Source organism: Euphorbia lathyris, chromosome 1 (genome assembly GCF_963576675.1).
Source record: "Euphorbia lathyris chromosome 1, ddEupLath1.1, whole genome shotgun sequence".
Lineage (NCBI taxonomy): Eukaryota > Viridiplantae > Streptophyta > Magnoliopsida > Malpighiales > Euphorbiaceae > Euphorbia > Euphorbia lathyris.
The window spans coordinates 102,802,306-102,822,922 of NC_088910.1; the positions used below are offsets into that span (position 1 = coordinate 102,802,306).

General features: G+C 36.9%; 2 protein-coding genes across 2 annotated transcripts; both read left to right on the forward strand.

Annotated features, from left to right (window-relative positions):
* Window positions 1–1,927: 1,927 nt before the first annotated feature.
* On the forward strand, window positions 1,928–14,994 carry LOC136209360 (ATP-dependent Clp protease proteolytic subunit-related protein 4, chloroplastic). Its single transcript, XM_066000812.1, has 8 exons — window positions 1,928–2,266; window positions 3,606–3,809; window positions 7,994–8,049; window positions 8,556–8,682; window positions 8,826–8,903; window positions 13,362–13,475; window positions 13,554–13,669; window positions 14,665–14,994. Exons 1-7 carry the CDS (start codon window positions 1,991–1,993, stop codon window positions 13,623–13,625), a joined length of 927 nt encoding a protein of 308 aa, XP_065856884.1. The 5' UTR covers window positions 1,928–1,990; the 3' UTR covers window positions 13,626–13,669; window positions 14,665–14,994.
* Window positions 14,995–17,162: 2,168 nt separating this feature from the next.
* Window positions 17,163–19,185, forward strand: LOC136209364 (expansin-like B1). The gene is made up of 4 exons (XM_066000815.1): window positions 17,163–17,323; window positions 17,413–17,519; window positions 17,860–18,171; window positions 18,855–19,185. Exons 1-4 carry the CDS (start codon window positions 17,209–17,211, stop codon window positions 19,053–19,055), a joined length of 735 nt encoding a protein of 244 aa, XP_065856887.1. The 5' UTR covers window positions 17,163–17,208; the 3' UTR covers window positions 19,056–19,185.
* Window positions 19,186–20,617: the final 1,432 nt, after the last annotated feature.

The following is a 20,617-nucleotide window of genomic DNA, read 5'->3' on the forward strand; positions in this document are numbered from 1 at the left end:
TTCCACATGTCGTTCGGGGAGATGACTATCCAACTGCATGATGTATGGCAGATTCTTCGTGTCCGAGTTTCCCACTACTGAGCGGCTACATGCCATGTGCATGATGATGTTCGGGGTGGATCGGGAGCAGCTTCTGTCGCCGACCCGACATTACTGGAGTGGTGGAGGTGTATTTGTTGATGCTGTACACAAGCTTGTCATCGAGGGTAGGGATGACGTTACTCGGGCCACAGCGTGGATGTGGCTTATGCTCGGATCCACTTTGTTTGTTGACAAGAGTGGAGATAGGATTAGGCCGGCCCATCTTGCTGAGGTTTACGGCGGTGTCAGAGGGGCAGTTGGACTTTCATGGGGGTCTGCTACACTTGCCACGTTGTATCGGCAGCTGGGGATAGCGAGCAGAGGAGACTGTTCTGGTATATGCGGATGTTTGACCCTACTACAAACGTGGATATACGAGTATTTTTTAGTGTTCAGGTCATATAGACTAGCTCACAGGATCCCAACTGACCGTGTCCGTGCATGCAGATGGGAGGTCAGGGTACCAGACAAGACGACCGCCCGACTAGATACCATACGTGGGCAGCTGGACCGTATGACGGCAGCAGAGGTATTTTATAAAATTTTAGTATTAATTTAAGTATTATTTATAGTATATTATTATTTATTATTGAGTATTATTTTTTTGCAGGTGACATGGTTGTCTTATGGTCCTGTCCCCGATGATGATCAGCTTCGAGTGTCCTACGCCGGTTGGATACGGTGTAGAGACATTGTCGAGCCGTATATGCCGGATCGAGTGTTGCGACAGGTCGGATATACTCAGCATATCCCAGCTGAGCGTATTAGACCTGATAAAGCAGTACGACCATGGAGGTCTTTATCGTACAGGCTCACGCATTCCTCTGTCACAGTTGAGGATACCTGGCGGAGATTTCCATCGGCTCAGGCATTGATCGGAGGAGATGTCGGCCAGTTGGGTACGATCCCACTACCTATGATGTTGCTTACATGGACTGGTATATACGATATTTGCATCCTCATCTCCTTCATGCACCACAGGATGGACCGGTCCAATATGCTTGCGCCAACAGCGAATTTGTAAGTTTATTATTATTTAATATTATTATTTAGTATTAGTTTATATGTGTTTATTTTTTAATATTTTTTTTGTAGTGGGTTAGCTGGTTGTGGCGTGTCACCCAACTAGCGGCTACCCACCGATCTGACGAGAATGCTCCACTCATTAGGAGGGAGATGGATGAGTTTATGGACGTGTGGCGTCGGGCGAACTAAATGTCGTAATTATATGTACTCTTTTATTACATTTTAACACTTGATATTATATGTACTCTTTTATGTTTATTAATTTTTATTTTAATGTTTATGTTGTTAAATTTTATTTGTTAAAGGGTAATCCGAGTTAAAATACCCATAATTTTTATTTCTAAACGGTGAATTCGAGTTAACAACATTTGAGATGGGGGAAAAATACCTCTCCCGGCACGCGGGCGTGAGGTAATCACGCCTCACCACAAGGTGAGGTGTGATTACCTCATGCCTCACCGTAGGTGCGGACGTGATAGCCTCACGCCTCACCCTGTGGTGAGGCGTGATTACCTCACGCCCGCATGCCGGGAGAGGTATTTTTCCCCCATTTCCCACCTCAAAGCCTCGAATGGTATTTTCGTCCTTTCACGGAGATAGAGGTGGGAAATTGAGGCTATGTTTAACAACATCCTTTAATTATAATTTTGTAATTATAATTTAATATATATTGAATATACCTTATTAAAAGTGCATTTATATGTAAAATTCTCAAAATTATTAAGTGCAAAACAGGCCTCAGTCTTGATCTTATTTGGGCTTTTAATTATTGGGTTTTGTGGGGGAGATTAGTGGAGTCAAACCCATCCACAACCCATTTCAGTTTCGGCATCTTCATTTCAGTCATATTCCTCTCTATTGTTCTCTTTCACCACCACTGTCAATGGAGGTCGCTACGGCAACTACCACGAGCTTGTCGCTCCACACTCGTATGTTAGCATCGACGCCGGCATCTTCACGGACCTCAAGCTCTACCCGAACATTATCTTTCTCTTCTTCATCTTCTTCTGTAAGAACTTCTCTCTCAACAAGCTTTGTCTCTCCCTTTTCCTGCGGCGGGAGTGTCACTGGCGATTTCTCCGGAATGAAGCTCCGACCCGAATGTCTCAATCCGGCATCAATTTCAAGTTCAAAAGGCAAAAGAAGTGTTGTCGCTATGGTAAGTTCACTCTTCAGTCTCTTTATCTTGTTATATGTCGCCCCTCTTGTGTTAGGTTTAGCTTGTTTCAATACGCAATCAATCACTTCTGGTACATTCCAGGTCTTCATTTGTAAAATGGATAAGGTTGTTGTTCTTTATATGAGTGTGCAGGCAATGTAATTATATTATTTATGGAATCAGTTAACTTGAAAATGCTTGGAACAATTTTTGGGTGAATTGAGAATCGTAGAATTTGCATAAACTAGTCAGAATTTTTAGGGGTTTCTACTCCTTGAAGCAGGAAAAGGGAACAAATTCTCTTCTCTACTAAATTTCTGTAATTTACCAATGATTTTAGGCCATTGAGGAAGTGATGTGGATAGGAATGCCGTCATTAATAAGTATATGTTTTCAAGTTCCTCATAATTTTATGTACTGAAGGTTTTTATTGCACGAGGAAAGTTAAGTAGTTCAGCACATGCAGTTTTGAAATTAGGAATTAGGTAGGTATCATAAGGGCCATGTTGCTGTCAACAATTCCTCTTCAGAACTTTATCTCACTTCCCTCACACGATTGACTAGAGGAAGGAGATGTGTTTATTTTAGACAACTAATTTCTTTGAGAATACAGTATATGGCAACTGATTCATAAAATGGACATACTCGTTCCCATCAAAGACGATTGCGCTCCAGAATGTTCAAGTTGTAGGTTTGTGGTTACAGCCTGGTCCTCTCCAAGTTATCTTTTTCCGTCAAGGAACTGACTTTGATGTTTGGATTGCCCCATGTGTTACTGTTTCTCCCTTCCCTTTCCCCATCTACTTAGAAACCATTTTTAACTGTGCTTAATGTGTCAATCTCATCAGCAGATCCGGAAGCATATATTTGGGAATTGTCACATAAATCAAGACTCTGGAATGTAACAGGTAGACTGGAAATGGAGAATAAAGGTGTTACAACTCATAGTGCCAGACAATTTGAGAAAATAGTTCATAGGAACTAGCATTTTGTGAAATTTCTTGCTAATCATTTTTAACTGTAAATACTTTTATTTTGTTAAAAAAAAAAATCATTTCACACCATTTTATTGACTGAAGGACTGAAAACAGTTTCCTTTGTTTCCTATACTTCTCTTGGTTAATTTCCAACGTGAACCTTATACTACCAGCAGAAATGATCTTTATAGATTTGAAATGTTGTGATAATATTGATAAATCTAATCTGCTGAGTTAGATATTGCCGGTTTTGAGCTCATGATAAACTCCATATTTTCTCATGAATTGAGATATTTCTTGCTCATAAAATCTCTTACATTCTGCAAATACTTGTTCATTTATTTGCTGTTCTGTTTTGACAGGTTATTCCATATACTAGGGGAAGTGCATGGGAACAGCCTCCTCCAGATTTAGCATCATACCTGTACAGGAATCGGATTGTTTACTTAGGCATGTCTCTTGTTCCTTCTGTCACAGAGTTGATACTTGCAGAATTTCTGTACCTTCAGTATGAGGATGAAGAGAAGCCCATTTACCTCTATATAAACTCTACTGGAACAACGAAGGTTTGTCCATTTTATCTAGCTGTCCTTTTTCACATGGGTGTACATACACTATAGACTATAAAATTTTAATCTGTTCTAGGTATGACATGCTGGTGGTTTCATAAATTAAAATAGTTGATATATCATATATGTTGTGAGGTTCATTATAGTCATGCTAGCAAGACTGTTTTTTCCGATTCTTGGTGTTCTTAGACTGCAAGTAGCATTCACTGTAACTCTATATTTACAACTTCCAGTATTTCCTGTAAGTTGATCAAAGTTATTAGTTAGGTTGATGAAACATTTCAAACCATCTAGGTAAATTGCTTATTTCTTCCCTCCATCTTCTGTTGCCGATGTATATTTGATCCAATAGTGATATGTCACTACTGTTAGCTCAATTTGTTTATCTATTTTGAACTAGAGCTTTCAACATAAGTATTAAGGTTTTCTCTCCAAGGAGTGGCTTGTATTGGATCTCTCAAAAAGAAAATGAAATGGGAAAATAAAGAAACAGCCTACTTATGCTTGGTCTTTTTTTTTTGGGTAATAATAATAAGAATTATACAATTGATGTTTCTTTTTTTTTTTTTTGGGTAGATATGGAATGTTAAAATTCAATTGGCTAAATGGTTGTTGGTAGACCTGGCAATTGTCGTGTTCGTGTCGTGTCATTTCGGGTTCGTGTCAAAAAGAGTAAACCCAAACCCAACCCAAAAACTTTCGTGTCAAAGTCGTGTTAACCTATTCGGGTTAGTGTCGATTTCGTGTCGTGTTTTCGGGTTACATGTAATTTTGTTATGCATATATATTAATAATAACTCTTAAAAATATAAGAAGATATGGTACTGTTTTTAAACATTTTGTATCATTTTTAGATTAGTATGTTAACAATAATTATCGAAATGTTCAATAATATCATGTTAGAGGATCATGTAATGTGTTTATAACAATTTAAGAAATTCAAATCAATATTTGCAACTAATAATTATAATTTTATTATCTTTATTAATAAAATCACATAAAAAACACGAGAGAATATAACAATAATTTTCAATATCCGTGTCATTTCGTGTCGTTTTCGGGTTCACATATCAACACTAACCCAACCCACAAATTAGCGTGTCAATTTCGTGTTAACCCAAAAATGACCTATTACCTATTAAGCTCAACACTAACACTAAAAATCCGTGTCGTGTTCGTGTCGTGTAATCGGGTCGTGTGTCATTTTGCCACCTCTAGTTGTTGGTGGTTGGCTTTCAATGAACTTTAATTTCTTGAGGTTTGATAAGCATATTATTATCTTTCATATAGGATATCAAGATTCTTACTTCTACATACGGTTATACATGATATCAAGTTAAATTTATTTTGTTTGGCTTCTTTTTCACAAAAAAAAAATATATATATATATATATAAATTAGAAACTTATCTTTTCAATGAAAAGAATAATAGAGCAAGTCAGAAAAGGAGGTGATTATATTAGGAATCTGCTATTTGTACTGAACTAATGTAGTTGGTAAGTATAGGAAGTTCATAATTTTTATTTTATATATATTTCAGAGATGGAGAGAAATATACTAGGTTTTGTGTCTAGTTGTCCACAAACATATCTACAACCTTAAACCCCTTTCTGAAGCATACTCAATATTACCTGTCATTTGAAATGTGATGGTTCCTTTGGCGGCTTTAGCATATAGTTCTTCTAGGTCTCTGTGCTTTTCTTCTCATATTCTTTCCCCCTTTTGCTTAGTCATGTCTCAGTAATAATTTCTCATTAATGTAAATTTATATCTTTGAGTTCTACGAAAGCTAATTGTTTTCCTATAACTCCTATGTGAAACAGTCCATACTCTTTGAGTTACTTATGCTGTTCTGCATTATGCACACTTAAATTGGATGAAGCAACATACTATGTGTTTCGTTGCTCCCTAATTGTGCCTTGAGTTTGATATGAATGGGACTAAGTTTTATAGGAAGGACCAAGACTCCAATATAATTGGACCTTTTATTTATTATCAGTTGCGAGAATAAAGAGTAAGCGAGAATACTATTAAATATTGGGGAAATGTAGCAATGATGAAAACTACGAAAAGTATAAAGAGGCTAAAAGAGAAACAAAGAAGGTCATACGAGATGCTAGGCAAATGTGAATCGGGATCTGTATGCAAAATTGGATACAAAGGAAGGGGAAAGAGACATATATAGGATTGCACGTATGATAGATAGGAAGATCCGAGACCTCGGAAAAGTTAAATGTGTGAAGGATGTGGACCAAAGAGTCCTGGTTGGAGATAAGGATATTAAGGAATGATGGAGGTCCTATTTTGATAACTTATTTAATGAAGATTGTGGACAAGATGTTGGAGATATAAGTATCCCTCACGATATGGTAAATCGTGACGGCATGCGGAGAATTCAAAAGGGTGAAGTCAAAATGGCATTAAAAAAGATTGGATTGAAGAAAGCAATAGGACACAATGGCATCCTTATTGAGATTTGGAGATGTTTGGGAGAGAGAGGAATCGAATGGTTGACGACTTTCTTCAGCAAGATTTGGAGAAGCAATAAGATGCCAACGGAATGGAGGAAAAGTACCCTAACCCCTTTGTATAAGAACAAAGGCGATGTCCAAGATTGTGCCAACTATCGAGGAATCAAACTAATGAGTCAAACTATGGAACTTTCTGAGCGAGTGATCGAACAATGGCTAAGAAGAAGTGTGAAGATCTCGGAAAACCAATTTGGCTTTATGTTGGGAAGATCAACTATGGAGGTCATTCATCTAATGAGACAATTAATGGAGCACTATTGGAATAAGAAGAAATATTTGCATATGGTTTTTATTGACTTGGAGAAGGCATATGATAAGGTACCAAGGGAAGTACTTTGGTGGGCTTTAATAAGAAAATGTATTTCGCGGAAATATATTGACATCATAAAGCACATTTATAAGGGAGTGTGCGTACAAGTGTTGGGAAGAGTGAAGAGTTCCCTATTACGATTGGAGTGCATCAAGGTTCCACACTTACCCCATTCCTTTTTGCTGTTGTTATGGACGAATTAACGAGTTCACTTCAAGACGGTATACCATGGTGCATGTTGTTTGCAGATGATATTGTGTTGGTTGATAAGACGAAAGAAGGTGTGGAGAGTAAGTTGGAATTATGGAGACAAAACTTTGGAATATAGAGGCTTTAAGTTGAGCAGAAGTAAGACGGAATATTTGGAGTGTAAGTTTAGCGGCGACAGAAGTAGGGAGGCAAGGACAATCACCGTGGATGAGAGGGTTGTCTAGGGCTCAGATGGAGAATTGGGTGGAGATGTTGCTCATAGGATTAAATCTGGTTTGTTGAAGTGGAAGAGTGCTACGGTTTTCCTTTCGATCCCGGCGTGCCTAATAGATTGAAGGGAAAATTCTATCGCACGGCAATCAGACCTGAATTGTTATATGGTACGGAATGTTGGGCAATGAAACACTGTCATATTCATAAGATGTCGGTGGCGGAGATGCATATGTTGAGATGGATGTGTGGCCATACGAGAAAGAATCAGGTGAGGAATGAAATAATTAGGATGAAAGCAGGGGTTACATCTATTGAGAATAAAATGAGGGAAAATCGACTAAGGTGGTTTGGCCATGTAAGACGAAGAGCACTTGATGCGCTGGTTAGAAGGATTGGAGAGTGGCAAATGGATGCAATGGTGAGGGTTAGGGGAAGGCCTAAGAAAACTTGGAGGAGGGTGATTGAGAGTGATATGAGTTTATTGGGGATGGAGGAAAAATATGATAGTGGATAGGACACAGTGGAGGGAGAGAATTTATGTCGCTGACACGACTTGATTTCATGGTTTTGTATGATGGTTCATGTTAGCCAACCCCGAATCATTTCGGGACTAAGGCTTTGTTGTTGTTGTTGTATTTATATCGGTTGCTTAGGTGCTAAATATACTTATATTAAATTACCCTGGTTAAAAATTGGTGTCTTCCATTGTCTCGGGGCCTTATTTTTTATCTAGAAATAATGCGTGCTCAATCCTCAAAACTAGAGGATGTTTGTATGGGGATCCAAAGATATGTAGACACATAAATAGCTCAATAATAACTTTAATGTATGTCTATAGATTCCTGGAGCGTACTTCTTAAGTTGATGGTTTAAACGCAATTTTCTTCTTATATGAACATAACTTTTTTGTTTTTCAGGGCGGTGAAAAGCTGGGCTATGAGACAGAGGCTTTTGCAATCTATGATGTTATGGGGTAGTGAATATTTATGCTTTCTCCATTGCCATGTTTTCTGCAAAATTTTATTGAGTATTCTTCCTTCACCGTAAACCTATAATGGTCTGTTATTATATGCAGATTTTGTTTCATGAAATCCTCCGAAGTCTCATAGTTAAATGGAGATTTTGTCTGTAAAATTAGGTTCACATCTTTCAAAGTCATTCATCAGCATGTCATGTTATTCACCAATCTATCTGGAATATTAAGGGGTAATTCATGGGTAATTTTAGGGAGGACTAGCACCCCCCATTGGGGTTGTGACATGCGTCGCAATCCCAACCGGGGGGTGGGGGGGAGGTCTTGGGAGTACCTGCTCCTCCCTAAAAAAAATCTGTAATTCACAGTGTTGTGCACAATTTTTCTCACAATTATGACGAGCTGAATTATCTGTTCTGACTGCCATAGGATGTGAGTTAGCCACCTCACCTATGTGGAGTTCATATTTTGTATCTGGTTCTCATGGTTGAATTATCTCACTGCAGGTATGTTAAGCCACCTATATTTACTCTTTGTGTTGGTAATGCTTGGGGAGAGGCAGCCTTACTTTTGGCTGCTGGTTCAAAGGGAAACCGTTCAGCTTTGCCTTCATCCACAATCATGATAAAACAGGTTTCTTTTATTGAGCATTGGCATCTGATGCTGCAATCTATTTTTCCAGATCTTAATACTTTTTCTAGGATGTGAGCAATCTATAGTCAATATTTCATATTTGTAACAGGAAAGCTTATCTCTTTTTATCTACCAATATACAGCCAATTGGAAAATTTCAAGGCCAGGCAACAGATGTTGAGATTGCAAGAAAAGAAGTGAATAATGTGAAAGCAGAACTGGTAAGGTTCACAATGAATTTCTCATTTCTTTTGTTCCTTTTTTAGATTGGTGCTCAATCTGGTTATGATAATACCCGGCCATCATTTCATACTTGCTAACTATTAGGAAAGGAACATTTCTTAGTTACGGTTTTGATCTCTAATTTCCAACTACTTTGAATGTTAACCTGAAAAGCATTTCATCACAATCTATTGCTGGATGCCTCCAAGAGTCAGAGCCCACTATGAGATCTGACAACACATATGTGTGTGGGTGTGTGGGTGTGTATAACAAAAACATGCAAAAAAAAGTAGGAGATGAGATCTCATCCATGAGATTTAAACTCTATTATGCTGCAAACATGTAGAATAAGTTTTCATTACCAACCAAGAGGAAAGCTTTTCTTATTTTACAGAAAAGATAATTTTATCTCTTGACTAATTGATCAACTTTATGGAATGTGTTTGTGTCATTTGGTGTTTCATCAGGCCATCATTATTTAACCAAAAAGGCTAGGGACTGGAATTCCTAATTTGACGCTGGATAATGCATGGTCACATACCTCTAGAGCATATGAATAACAATTGCTTACTATTCGAAAAATACATTGTTTACGAAGGTTTCCTTCTATTTGGCCAGTGCCCAATAGAAGACAGGAAAATGAATGTACAGGTTGCAAGTAATTAATTATGTTACCCTTGAAAGTTGAAACCACTTGCAATCATGTTATGCAAGTCTGTGCGTAAAAAGAGATGGTATATTCATATCTTTCCCTTTGATGTCCAAAATACTGAACCTTAAGCAAGGACTAATTTGGAATGTGAAAGTTCTCTCAGGAAGATGTTGGGTAAACCAACAAAGCATCATAAATGCCTAAGTTATTGAATACTTACTGATGGAACTTACATTTGAAGTTATACTTGATAAACATACAATCTTTTTTTCCTAAATTAATGGAGGGTCACTTGGTGGCCTTTACAGCCGGTCCCAAGCCCGGACAAAGGAGGAGGGTTGCGGTAGGTTTGTGGCGGCCAGCGTAAAACTTAGCCACATCTTATGACATGAACCATAATATAAATACCGTTGGGGCGTTCCCTACTCAGCGACGCGCTGCACTTCCTAGACCCGGGTGTAGTGATAAATGTGCAAGGGTTGCTAGGTCGTCGCCCCGAAGCGGCGCGCCACCCCAGGACCCGGGGGTGGTGTCAAATATGCAAGGGTTGCGGGTAAATGAGCTAGTCCACGGTAATGGTAGGGGTAGGGGTAAGGGTAGTAGGTTACGCTTTGGGACATGGAACATAGGTTCTTTGACAGGAAGATTAGCTGAAATTGTAGATGTTATGAAGAGGAGGAGAATAAATATATTATGCCTACAAGAAACCAAGTGGGTTGGAGCCAAGGCTAGAGAGATAGCTCCTTGGGGTTATAAGCTTTGGTACTCAGGAAAGGATAAGGGTAGAAATGGAGTAGGTATTCTTATTGATAGGGAGTATATTGATGAGGTAGTAGCGGTGTCTAGGAAGAGCGATAGAATTATGAGTGTTAAGCTAGTGATAGGGGATGAGGTTGTGAATGTCATTAGTGCATATGCGCCACAAATAGGATTAGATGTGTCTATAAGACAAGCTTTTTGGGATGACTTAGAGGAAGTGGTGCAACAGGTTCCTAGGGATGAAAAAATGGTACTAGGGGGTGATCTCAATGGACACGTGGGTTCTAGGCGAGATGGGTTTGAGAGTGTTCATGGAGGGTATGGTTTTGGAGATAAGAATGAAGCAGGAAATGATATTTTGGAATTCGCATCAGCCTATGACTTGAGTATCATGAACACATGGTTTATGAAGAGAACATCCCACTTAGTGACTTATCGGAGTGGCGGTAATGCGAGCCAAATTGACTTCTTCTTAGTAAGGAGTGCTTGGAGAAAGAGTTATATTGATTGTAAGGTGATCCCTGGTGAGAGTACGACAACCCAACATAGAGTAGTGGTGCTAGATTTTCGAAGTAGGAAATGTATAAGAAAACAAACACCTCAAGTAGAGACTAAGATTAAGTGGTGGAAATTGCAAGGGGAGAATCAACAAAAATTTGTGGATGAGATGACCAAAAAAGATATTTGGACTTGCAATATGGATTCAGATATAGATTCAATATGGAATAAGATGGAGCATAGTATAAGGGAAGTAGCGAAGGAAGTTCTAGGGGAATCTAAAGGTAGCATGCCACCGGGTAAGGACACATCTTGGTGGACAGAAGAAGTACGACAAGCAGTAAAGAGTAAGAGAGAATCCTATAAACTATTGGGGAAATGTAGGAGTGACGAGAACTACGAAAAATACAAAGAGGCTAAAAGGGAAGTAAAGAAGGTCATACGAGATGCTAGAGCAAAGGTGAATCGGGATCTGTATACAAGATTGGATACGAAAGAAGGGGAAAGAGACATATAGAATTGCTCGGATGAGAGATAGGAAGACGCGAGATCTCGGAAAAGTTAAATGTGTGAAGGATGTGGACCAGAAAGTCCTAGTTGGAGATAAGGATATCAAGGAACGATGGAGGTCCTATTTTGATGACTTATTTAATGGAGATCGCCAACAAGATGTTGGAGATATAAGTATCCATCACGATATGATAAATCATGAATGCCTGCGGAGAATTCAAAAGGGTGAAGTCAAAATGGCATTAAGTAAGATGAAGTTGAAGAAAGCAGTAGGACCTGATGGCATCCCTATTGAGATTTGGAGATGTTTGGGAGAAAGAGGAATCGAATGGTTGACGACGTTCTTCAACAAAATTTGGAGAAACAATAAGATGCCATCAGAATGGAGGAAAAGTACCTTAATCCCTTTGTATAAGAACAAAGGCGATGTCCAAGATTGTGCCAACTATCGGGGAATCAAATTAATGAGTCACACTATGAAACTTTGGGAGCGAGTGATTGAACAAAGGCTAAGGAGGACGGTGAAGATCTCGGAAAACCAGTTTGGCTTTATGCCGGGAAGATCAACTATGGAAGCCATCCATCTAATGAGACAATTAATGGAGCACTATCGAAATAAGAAGAAAGACTTGCATATGGTTTTCATTGACTTGGAGAAAGCATATGATAAGGTACCAAGGGAAGTACTTTGGTGGGCCTTGATAAGGAAAGGCATTTCGCGGAAATATATTGACATCATAAAGGACATGTATGAGGGAGTATGCACGAGTGTACGTACTAGTGTTGGGAAAACTGAAGAGTTTCCTATTATGATTGGAGTGCATCAAGGTTCCGCACTAAGCCCATTTCTTTTTGCCATCGTTATGGATGAACTAACAAGTTCACTTCAAGATGGTATACCATGGTGCATGCTGTTTGCAGATGATATTGTGTTGGTTGATGAGACGAAAGAAGGAGTGGAGATGAAGTTGGAACTATGGAGGCAAACTCTAGAATCTAGAGGCTTTAAGTTGAGTCGAAGTAAGACAGAATATTTGGAGTGTAAGTTTAGCGGCCGTAGGAGTAGGGAGGCAGGGACAATCACCCTAGATGGGAGAGTTGTTCAGGCCTCAGATTGCTTCCGGTATTTAGGATCTATTATCCAAACGGATGGAGAAGTAGATGGAGATGTTGCCCATAGGATTAAAGCTGGTTGGTCGAAGTGGAAGAGTGCTACGGGTTTCCTTTGTGATCCCGGCATGCCTAATAGATTGAAGGGAAAATTCTACCGGAAGGCAATTAGACCAGCATTGTTATATGGTACGGAGTGTTGGGCAGTGAAACACTGCCACATCCATAAGATGTCGGTGGCGGAGATGCGTATGTTGAGATGGATGTGTGGTCACACGAGAAAGGACCGGGTGCGTAATGAAATAATTAGGACAAAAGTAGGGGTTACATCTATTGAGAATAAAATGAGAGAAAACCGACTAAGGTGGTTTGGCCATGTGAGACGTAGAGCGCTTGATGCGCCGGTTAGGAGAACCGAAGAGTGGCAAAGGGATGTAGTGGTGAGGGGTAGGGGAAGACCTAAGCAAACTTGGAGGAGGGTGATCGAGAGTGATATGAGTTTATTGGGAATTGAGGAAAATATGGTAGTGGATAGGACGGAGTGGAGGGAGCGAATCTGTGTCGCTGACACGACTTGATTTTCACGGTTTTATATGATGGTTCATGTTAGCCGACCCCGAATCATTTCGGGACTAAGGCTTTGTTGTTGTTGTTGTTGTAATGGAGCCTAATAAAACAACCAAATAATGAGCTTCATGGCTAGCACACTCCAAAAAGGGTTATGGAACTGTGAGTTGAATCCACATAATCTCCTAGGTTGACAAAATGCCCCAGATTTATTTAAAAAAAAGGAGCTAAAAAGTTGTTGCTTTTGTTTTTGCATTTCTAATACATTGACAACTTACATAGAAAATCAAAATGTTGGAAGATTTTAAGTTATGCTATCTCAGCACTTTATGTGCTCATTATTTTCTGTTTGATCTTGCAGGTCAGTCTCTTGGCAAAGCATGTTGGAAAAACGGCTGAGCAGATTGAAGCAGACATCGGTCGCCCAAAATACTTCAACCCAGCTGAGGCAGTTGAATATGGCATAATAGATAAGGTACTCAACTCAAAAGTTTCAACAATTTTATTTTGGTTTTCCTGCATTGATGATCGGCCTTTCCTTGATTTTGTGCAGGTAGTATACAACGAAAGGAGCCCTGAAGATCGTGGAGTTGTTTCTGACCTTAAGAAAGCACAGCTTATATGATTGTTGGGAAATAATACATACTGATTCCTGGGGGTTCAGATAAGGTACAACTCCAAGTCATTGATAAAATGGTTTTTAGCATTAAATTTTGTCATAGTTGCATGGGTAGGAATCAGTTCTTCTTTCTACTAATAACGCGACGTGTGTGCTTGTTCTCGATTTCTCCTTGCAATCCTTTCTGGTGCTTATGATCCATTTTGTTACATTAGAATTTTATTAAAAGAAATTGCTAAAGACCTAATACAAAAGTATGTTCATTGCTCAAGTACAAGTGAATTCAATTCGGGAAAGAGTGATACTTGCACACCTTTCTAGACCTCATGGATCTAGTTGTCATTGCAACTAGAGCAAGGCATACCAGGGGCTTGACAAACATATATCTGTATCCCTGATTAAATGATTGTGGTGAGACTGTTACTATTAAAACATATTAAGCTGCCCATAAGTATAATATCTTAGCTGAAGTAGATTTTGGAATTAAATGCGATTGGTTGTTCTTTTTCATGGCCATGGCACCTTATCCTTATTACTCTATATTTCTTACTGAAATTTCCGCACAAAGACATCTGGAAAGTGGATAAGCCTGATGCACTTTCAGTTAATATGCTATTTGATTACTCAGTGCATGTGGGTGGGTACACCTTGCACATGCTTTTTGTTGGTTCTGTTGAGATTGTTCGTTTCATCCACCATTGCACCCTGTTTCCCAAACTCATCTCAATCTTGCAAGTGTACATGGTAGCAACTCTTTTTAGTATCAACCGTACACCTCTGGTTCCAAAAATCAAAAGCATCTCTTCCACTTATTTGTCTTAGGGTTCTGTATTGGGAGTTAATTGATATCATACACAAGCCCTTCATATTGATGATAGTGACAGTCACTATCTCATAGTATTTTTTTTTTCCCATGTTTATCTAAGTGTTCATCATTATGAATCTAGAACTATTTGATTCTTTTGCAGTGTCTGTATCAACTCTAATTTCTTTTTCTCTTGCATATTTTTAAAATATTTCCAACTTTTCTTTAAAATGGTGCCAGATCATGTCAATTTCGCACTTCAGTGGAGTAAGATTGGATCAATGGTAAGATGAGGAAAAGGAGGATATACGCTAGCTAGCAAGAGAGATTATGGATACGAAAACTTTGAAGCCTATGCTTTTGACTCCCTCTGTCTGTAGTTAGTGTACACATAACAATCTATACTTGCACCCATGCATGTAATTTTTTTTTTTTTTTTGAATCTTTGATTTGATCATGATGTTGCTATTCCCAAAAATTGATGAATGAAAATAAGTTGTAACATTTCCAAGCCAAGTTTGTACTGTTACTGTATCTTGTTCAATCAAAGTGGAGTAGGACATTTATGCATTGAGAATTTGGCAGTGTACTATGGGTTTTAAGCCTTGTAAGTTGATGAATGCTGATGTGTCAAGTTGTGTAGAATTTCACATGTTAAACATGGTGAATAAGTAGTAGATTATTTTGGTTTTGTTAAATGGAAAAAATGATAAAATAATGTGATGAGATATGGATGAGTAACTGTGCGATTGACAGCAGGTGGTTTTGGTTAATTGGAAATTGGTGGCGGCAGAGGAATTGAGAAATGGGGGAGTATGACTCACCTACCCCAATAAAGTTAATTTAGAATAGAATTGGCGTCTTATTTTAGGCTTTAAAGGCAAAAACATGGAAACTCAAGAAGCACTTGGCATATAATTGATAAATATGCCAAGTGCTTCTCCCCCGAACAAGTAATTTAATCCATGTATTAGGCTTAGCTAGTTGAGTGCGTTACAACCAAACTAATTCAACTGTTATTCTCCCACACTAAGTACTAAACAAGTTGATGCATAAATAGATAGATATATGATGTATGAGGACTAGTGGAATTTCTTCATCCAATTAATGTCCTCCAAATCAATTTCTATGGGAAGCATATCAAGATATCAATCTAAACTTTGAATATTCTTTTAGGGAGTTTATAATTCAAAACCTAGTTCAATTACAATATAGTAATGGTTAACCTGTTAAGGTTGGCATGAGTATCAATTAAGGTAGGTTTGAGTGATTAAATGTTTTTAAGTCGTTTAAAGTATATCTCAAGTTCGACTTCGGGTGATTAAATGTTTTTAAGTCGTTTAAAGTATATCTCGAGTTCGATTTCTAGTGTATGTAAAAAGTTCTAATTGGGAGAAATTCTAATCGGACAAACTATTAAAAAAAAAATGTGTTCGACCTATCTAAAATATTGTTATTTGTCTCCTGACCTATTATGTTGTAACATTTGCCTCCTAGCTCTATCCAAAATATTGGTATGTACCACTGACTAATTATTTGGTAACACTTACCTCCCGACCTATCATTAATCAATATGGATGGTAAGCTAACAATTATATTAATAGTTTTGTTAAATTTTTAGGTAATGAATTTCTATTAGGTAGGTTAAGATTTTATTTTATACTGTTTTGGGAAAAGTTCAAAAAGAAACCTTATAAGTTTATACTTTCATACTTCGAGGATTGTAGATTTTTTTATAATAAAATGATACATGTGTTTTCTATGTTAATAAAAAGATAATTTTTTAGTGGCACCATTAGAATCAAAGTGAATTTTAGTAGATTTTCTTCCAATTAATTTATCTCATATAATTTATTTATAAAAAAAAATAGTGCACGATAAAAGAAATTTCAAAAATAACAACATAAAATCATTGTATAGTTTCAATCGGATTTTTTTCCAGTAAAATTTATGACCTCGAGTGGTTAGAATTATTGTCAGAGATATAGAAGTAGAATACTTAGACAGAGAAAAATGATTGAACAAAATATCGCCCAACGATTAACAATATTTCTTCTTTTTTTTTTTTTTTGTTAAAATTGAAAACCATAATTACTATTTTATCATCAAGATTGTAAAAAATGATAGACGCTAATCGGACGGATAGAGTCCCCGGCCTACTATTTGGCAACATTTGTTTCATGACCTGAAAAAAAATATGAAATCTCAACTAGAATGCATGGTAAGTTACTGATTGAGATTTCACCTACAAAAATTGAGCAAATATTACCAAATAATTGATTAAAAGGCAAACAACAATATTTGGATAGTTAGGGGGCGTTCGGTAACTACTTTTCATGTGCATGTTTGCCTTTTACATCCTAAAAGTAGCATTTGATAAAAACAGTTTTTTCCAACAGCAAATAGCAAACAACAAACAATAGGTAAAACAAACGGTCTTGGTCAAATAGTACATGATCCTTAAATTATTCCCAAAAGCACAATAATCCTATAAAAAAGTGTTTAATTAAAGAGAATGTATTTTAGAGAGATAAGTTGGTAGATATAGTAATAGTATACTATATATGATGTTACTGAAACCATGGAAAAGGGTGACAATATCTTATCTTATTATTATAGAGTCAAGAAAGGAGTCTAAATGAATAGACACATCACTAATCTAATCTGATCTAATTCCACTTGTTAATTTCTTCTTAATCCCATCCTATAAATAGGGGGATCTTATTTCTGATTCCATATCTTCCCCTCTCATAATTTCATATTTACTCAAATAATTTGCTACTTATGGGTTCTTATTTAGTCATATTGCTACTACTGCTGCCTGCAATAAGTTATTCTCAAGATTTCACATACTCCAGGGCTACTTATTATGGCAGTCCTGATTGCTTAGGGACACCAAGTACTTCTCTTTCTTATTCAATTATGTTTAATTATTTTTTAATGTTTAATTAAGTGAAATAATGCATTTTTATGCTAATTATAATTCAGCTGGTGCTTGTGGATTTGGGGAATATGGAAGAACCGTCAATGATGCTAATGTCGCTGGAGTTTCCAAGCTGTACAAAAATGGCACTGGCTGTGGTGCTTGTTACCAGGTCTGTCATGTTAGAGATTAATATAAGATATATGATTATACTTTAACTATTAGTTTCAGCTTTTAGTTCAGTTGGTTACATGACATGGTATCATATCCTTTGAGACCAAATGGTCGAAGGTTTGAGTCCCGGCTATTATAATAATAATCCAATATAAAATTTAGAACGAACTCGTATGTAGTGGATTTTTTTTAATTAATTTGTCAGTTAAACTTGCATTATGAAATTTAAAATAATTAAAGTGTGACTAGTAAATATATAATTAATTTGAAGATGGGAAAATTTATTTAAATTAGAGCACTAAATATTAAATGATGGGAATTAAAATAATGGATGACAGGTTAGGTGTAAAGTAGCACAACTTTGCAGTGATGATGGAGTGAACGTAGTGGTGACGGATTATGGCGAAGGAGACAGAACAGACTTTATACTTAGTACACGTGCCTATGCTAGACTTGCACGTGCAAACGCGGTGGCTGAATTGTTCGCATACGGTGTCGTTGATATGGAATTCCGGCGGATCCCTTGCCGGTTTTCCGGTTACAATTTGATGTTCAAAGTTCATGAGCACAGCAGGTTTCCGGAGTACTTAGCCATTGTCATTTTGTATCAAAATGGCCTAAATGATGTCTTAGATCTTCAAATATGGCTGGTAATCGTTCTATTCTATTCTATTTAATTTACATAATAATAATAATAAGCTCAACTTGTTCAAAATACGCCTCTGAACTTTCAAAATGTCCGTATAGTGACCAAAAAAAATAAAGTATGTTACATCCACTTCGGAAAAGTAAAACGACTAAAGTATTTTAATATCGGAAACTTCATTTTTAATATATCTAATAATATTTTAAGACGTGCATAACATTCATTTTGAATGCATCTTACTGTTATTTTTTTTTCAAACAAGTAATGGATTGATTATATTTTAAATAAGTTGATGGATTATCAAGATATTTTAAGCACATTGATGAGGCTACCGAAACACTTTTAAAGTTTATAAAACCAATCAAATTTTTTTTGGATAAGTTCAGATGACGGGTTATAATGTATTAAGGTTGATAATAATATATGTTGAATATCAAATATTAATAAAAGAAAAATTTGAATTTAAGTATCAAAATTAGCTGAGTAGAACTTAATTTCAATGTCTAACACAACAACCCGGTTTATAAATTCAACCAACTATATATTATATATAATAATCGTATGAAATATATAAATCATATAACATAAAGTATTATACAACAATCCATCAGGATCGGCTCTAGGCATAGACCAAAAATGGTACTGAATGGGCCCCAAAGAAATCTGAAATAATGTTTGATGATGCAGGAATATTGCAAAGAATGGAGAAGCATGAGAAGGAGTTATGGAGCAGTATGGGATATGGCTAATCCTCCAAAGGGTTCGATTAGTTTAAGGTTTCAAGTAAGTGGAAATGGAGGAGGACTTAAATGGATAGAAGCAACTAATATTATCCCAGATTATTGGAAACCTGGTGTTGCCTATGATTCTCAATTTCAACTCAATTAGATTATTCTTATTTTAGAATAGTTTTTATTTGTGCTTTTGTTTTTTTGCATTGCGAGTCAACTCGTGATTTGGTGTGCCTTTTGTAAGTTTTTATATGAATGAATAAAACCCTGTAGTCTTATTATTATTATTCATTATAATAGAAATTCAGAAAAAATTTCACTATCATGTATAAAAGGGTCAATTTAGAACAAATCAAAATTTACTTATTAATTAAGTTTTAAACTTGATATTATTTAACAAATGAATCTAAATATAATCAGTTTAAATACTAAAATATTTATTAAATTTGAACTAATTTATTAACTATTATCAACTTAAGGACTGAATTAAACCTTAAATTTTGATTTGGGTTAACTTGATTATATGTATCAACTTTCAAACCATTTACAGTCAGTGCAAACAATTACAACTTTTTGGTTGGCCTGATATTAATTATATAAGAAAAGCTAGAGATTTACATATCACTTAACGGAAAAAAAATCTTCTGTCCCGAATTCCCTGTCCCTTTCCCTGTCTCCCATTCAATTTTTGACACGTGTCCCTTTAACTACACTTTAACCAAAGTTAAGTATATCTAACCATAGTTAGTAGCAATAAAGTAAGATAAAAGGGACACGTGTCAAAAATTGAATGGGAGACAGGGAAGGAGACAGGAAATTCGGGACAGAATATTTTTTTCCTCACTTAACTACTTAATACTCTCTTTGGTTTATATTATTTGTTAGAGACAGAAAAAAAAAAATTCACTTTAGGTTTTCAATGTAATTTTTTTATTTTATCCATATTAATAAGTTTAATAAGTTTAACCGTTTAAGTTAGTACTCCTTTTATTCAATTTTTTTTTTAATCAAAGAATTATATTACTGAACCCTGAATTGGGCAAAAATGTAACAAAGTTGGTGTAACAAAACTCGGTATTGAATTAAAGAATAAAGGACAAGAATTTAATCGTGCCACTCTAGCAAATGCATGAGCTACACCATTAGCTTGTCTCCGGATCCACTTGACTGAGTAAGAGTCATTGTTGTTTAAAATCGCCTTGCACTTATCAATTATATCTCCAAATTCAGAATTATCCTGTGCAGTTGATTGAACCGCTTCAATTACTAACTTTGCATCAGATTCAAAGATAACACAATTCAAATTCTGTCCCCGAACCCATTCCATAGCTCGAAGTAGTGCAACTGCCTCACATTCCTTTACTGTTACACAGCGTCGGAATCTCTCTGATTTCCCATGCACGAACATCCCCTGACTGTCCCTAATTACCGCACCAGCTCCCGCAAATTCTTCACCTTCTGAAACTGCAGCATCAGTGCAGCACGAGTACGCTGTCGGTTCTAGTGGGTGCCAATTTACGCACCTGCTGGCGTGATTTCTGCAGTTCGCCACTGCTGAGATTTCTTATTTCAATCGTTGCGCACGGTTCCAGTCCCCTGATATGACTTGCGCTCTGAAAACGATCTCCTCTGTCGATGTTGTTTCCATTTTCCAGAGACTGTCATTTCTGGCCTTCCAAAGGCTCCAATTAAGCATGAGGAACGCATTGCCTTCTGTGG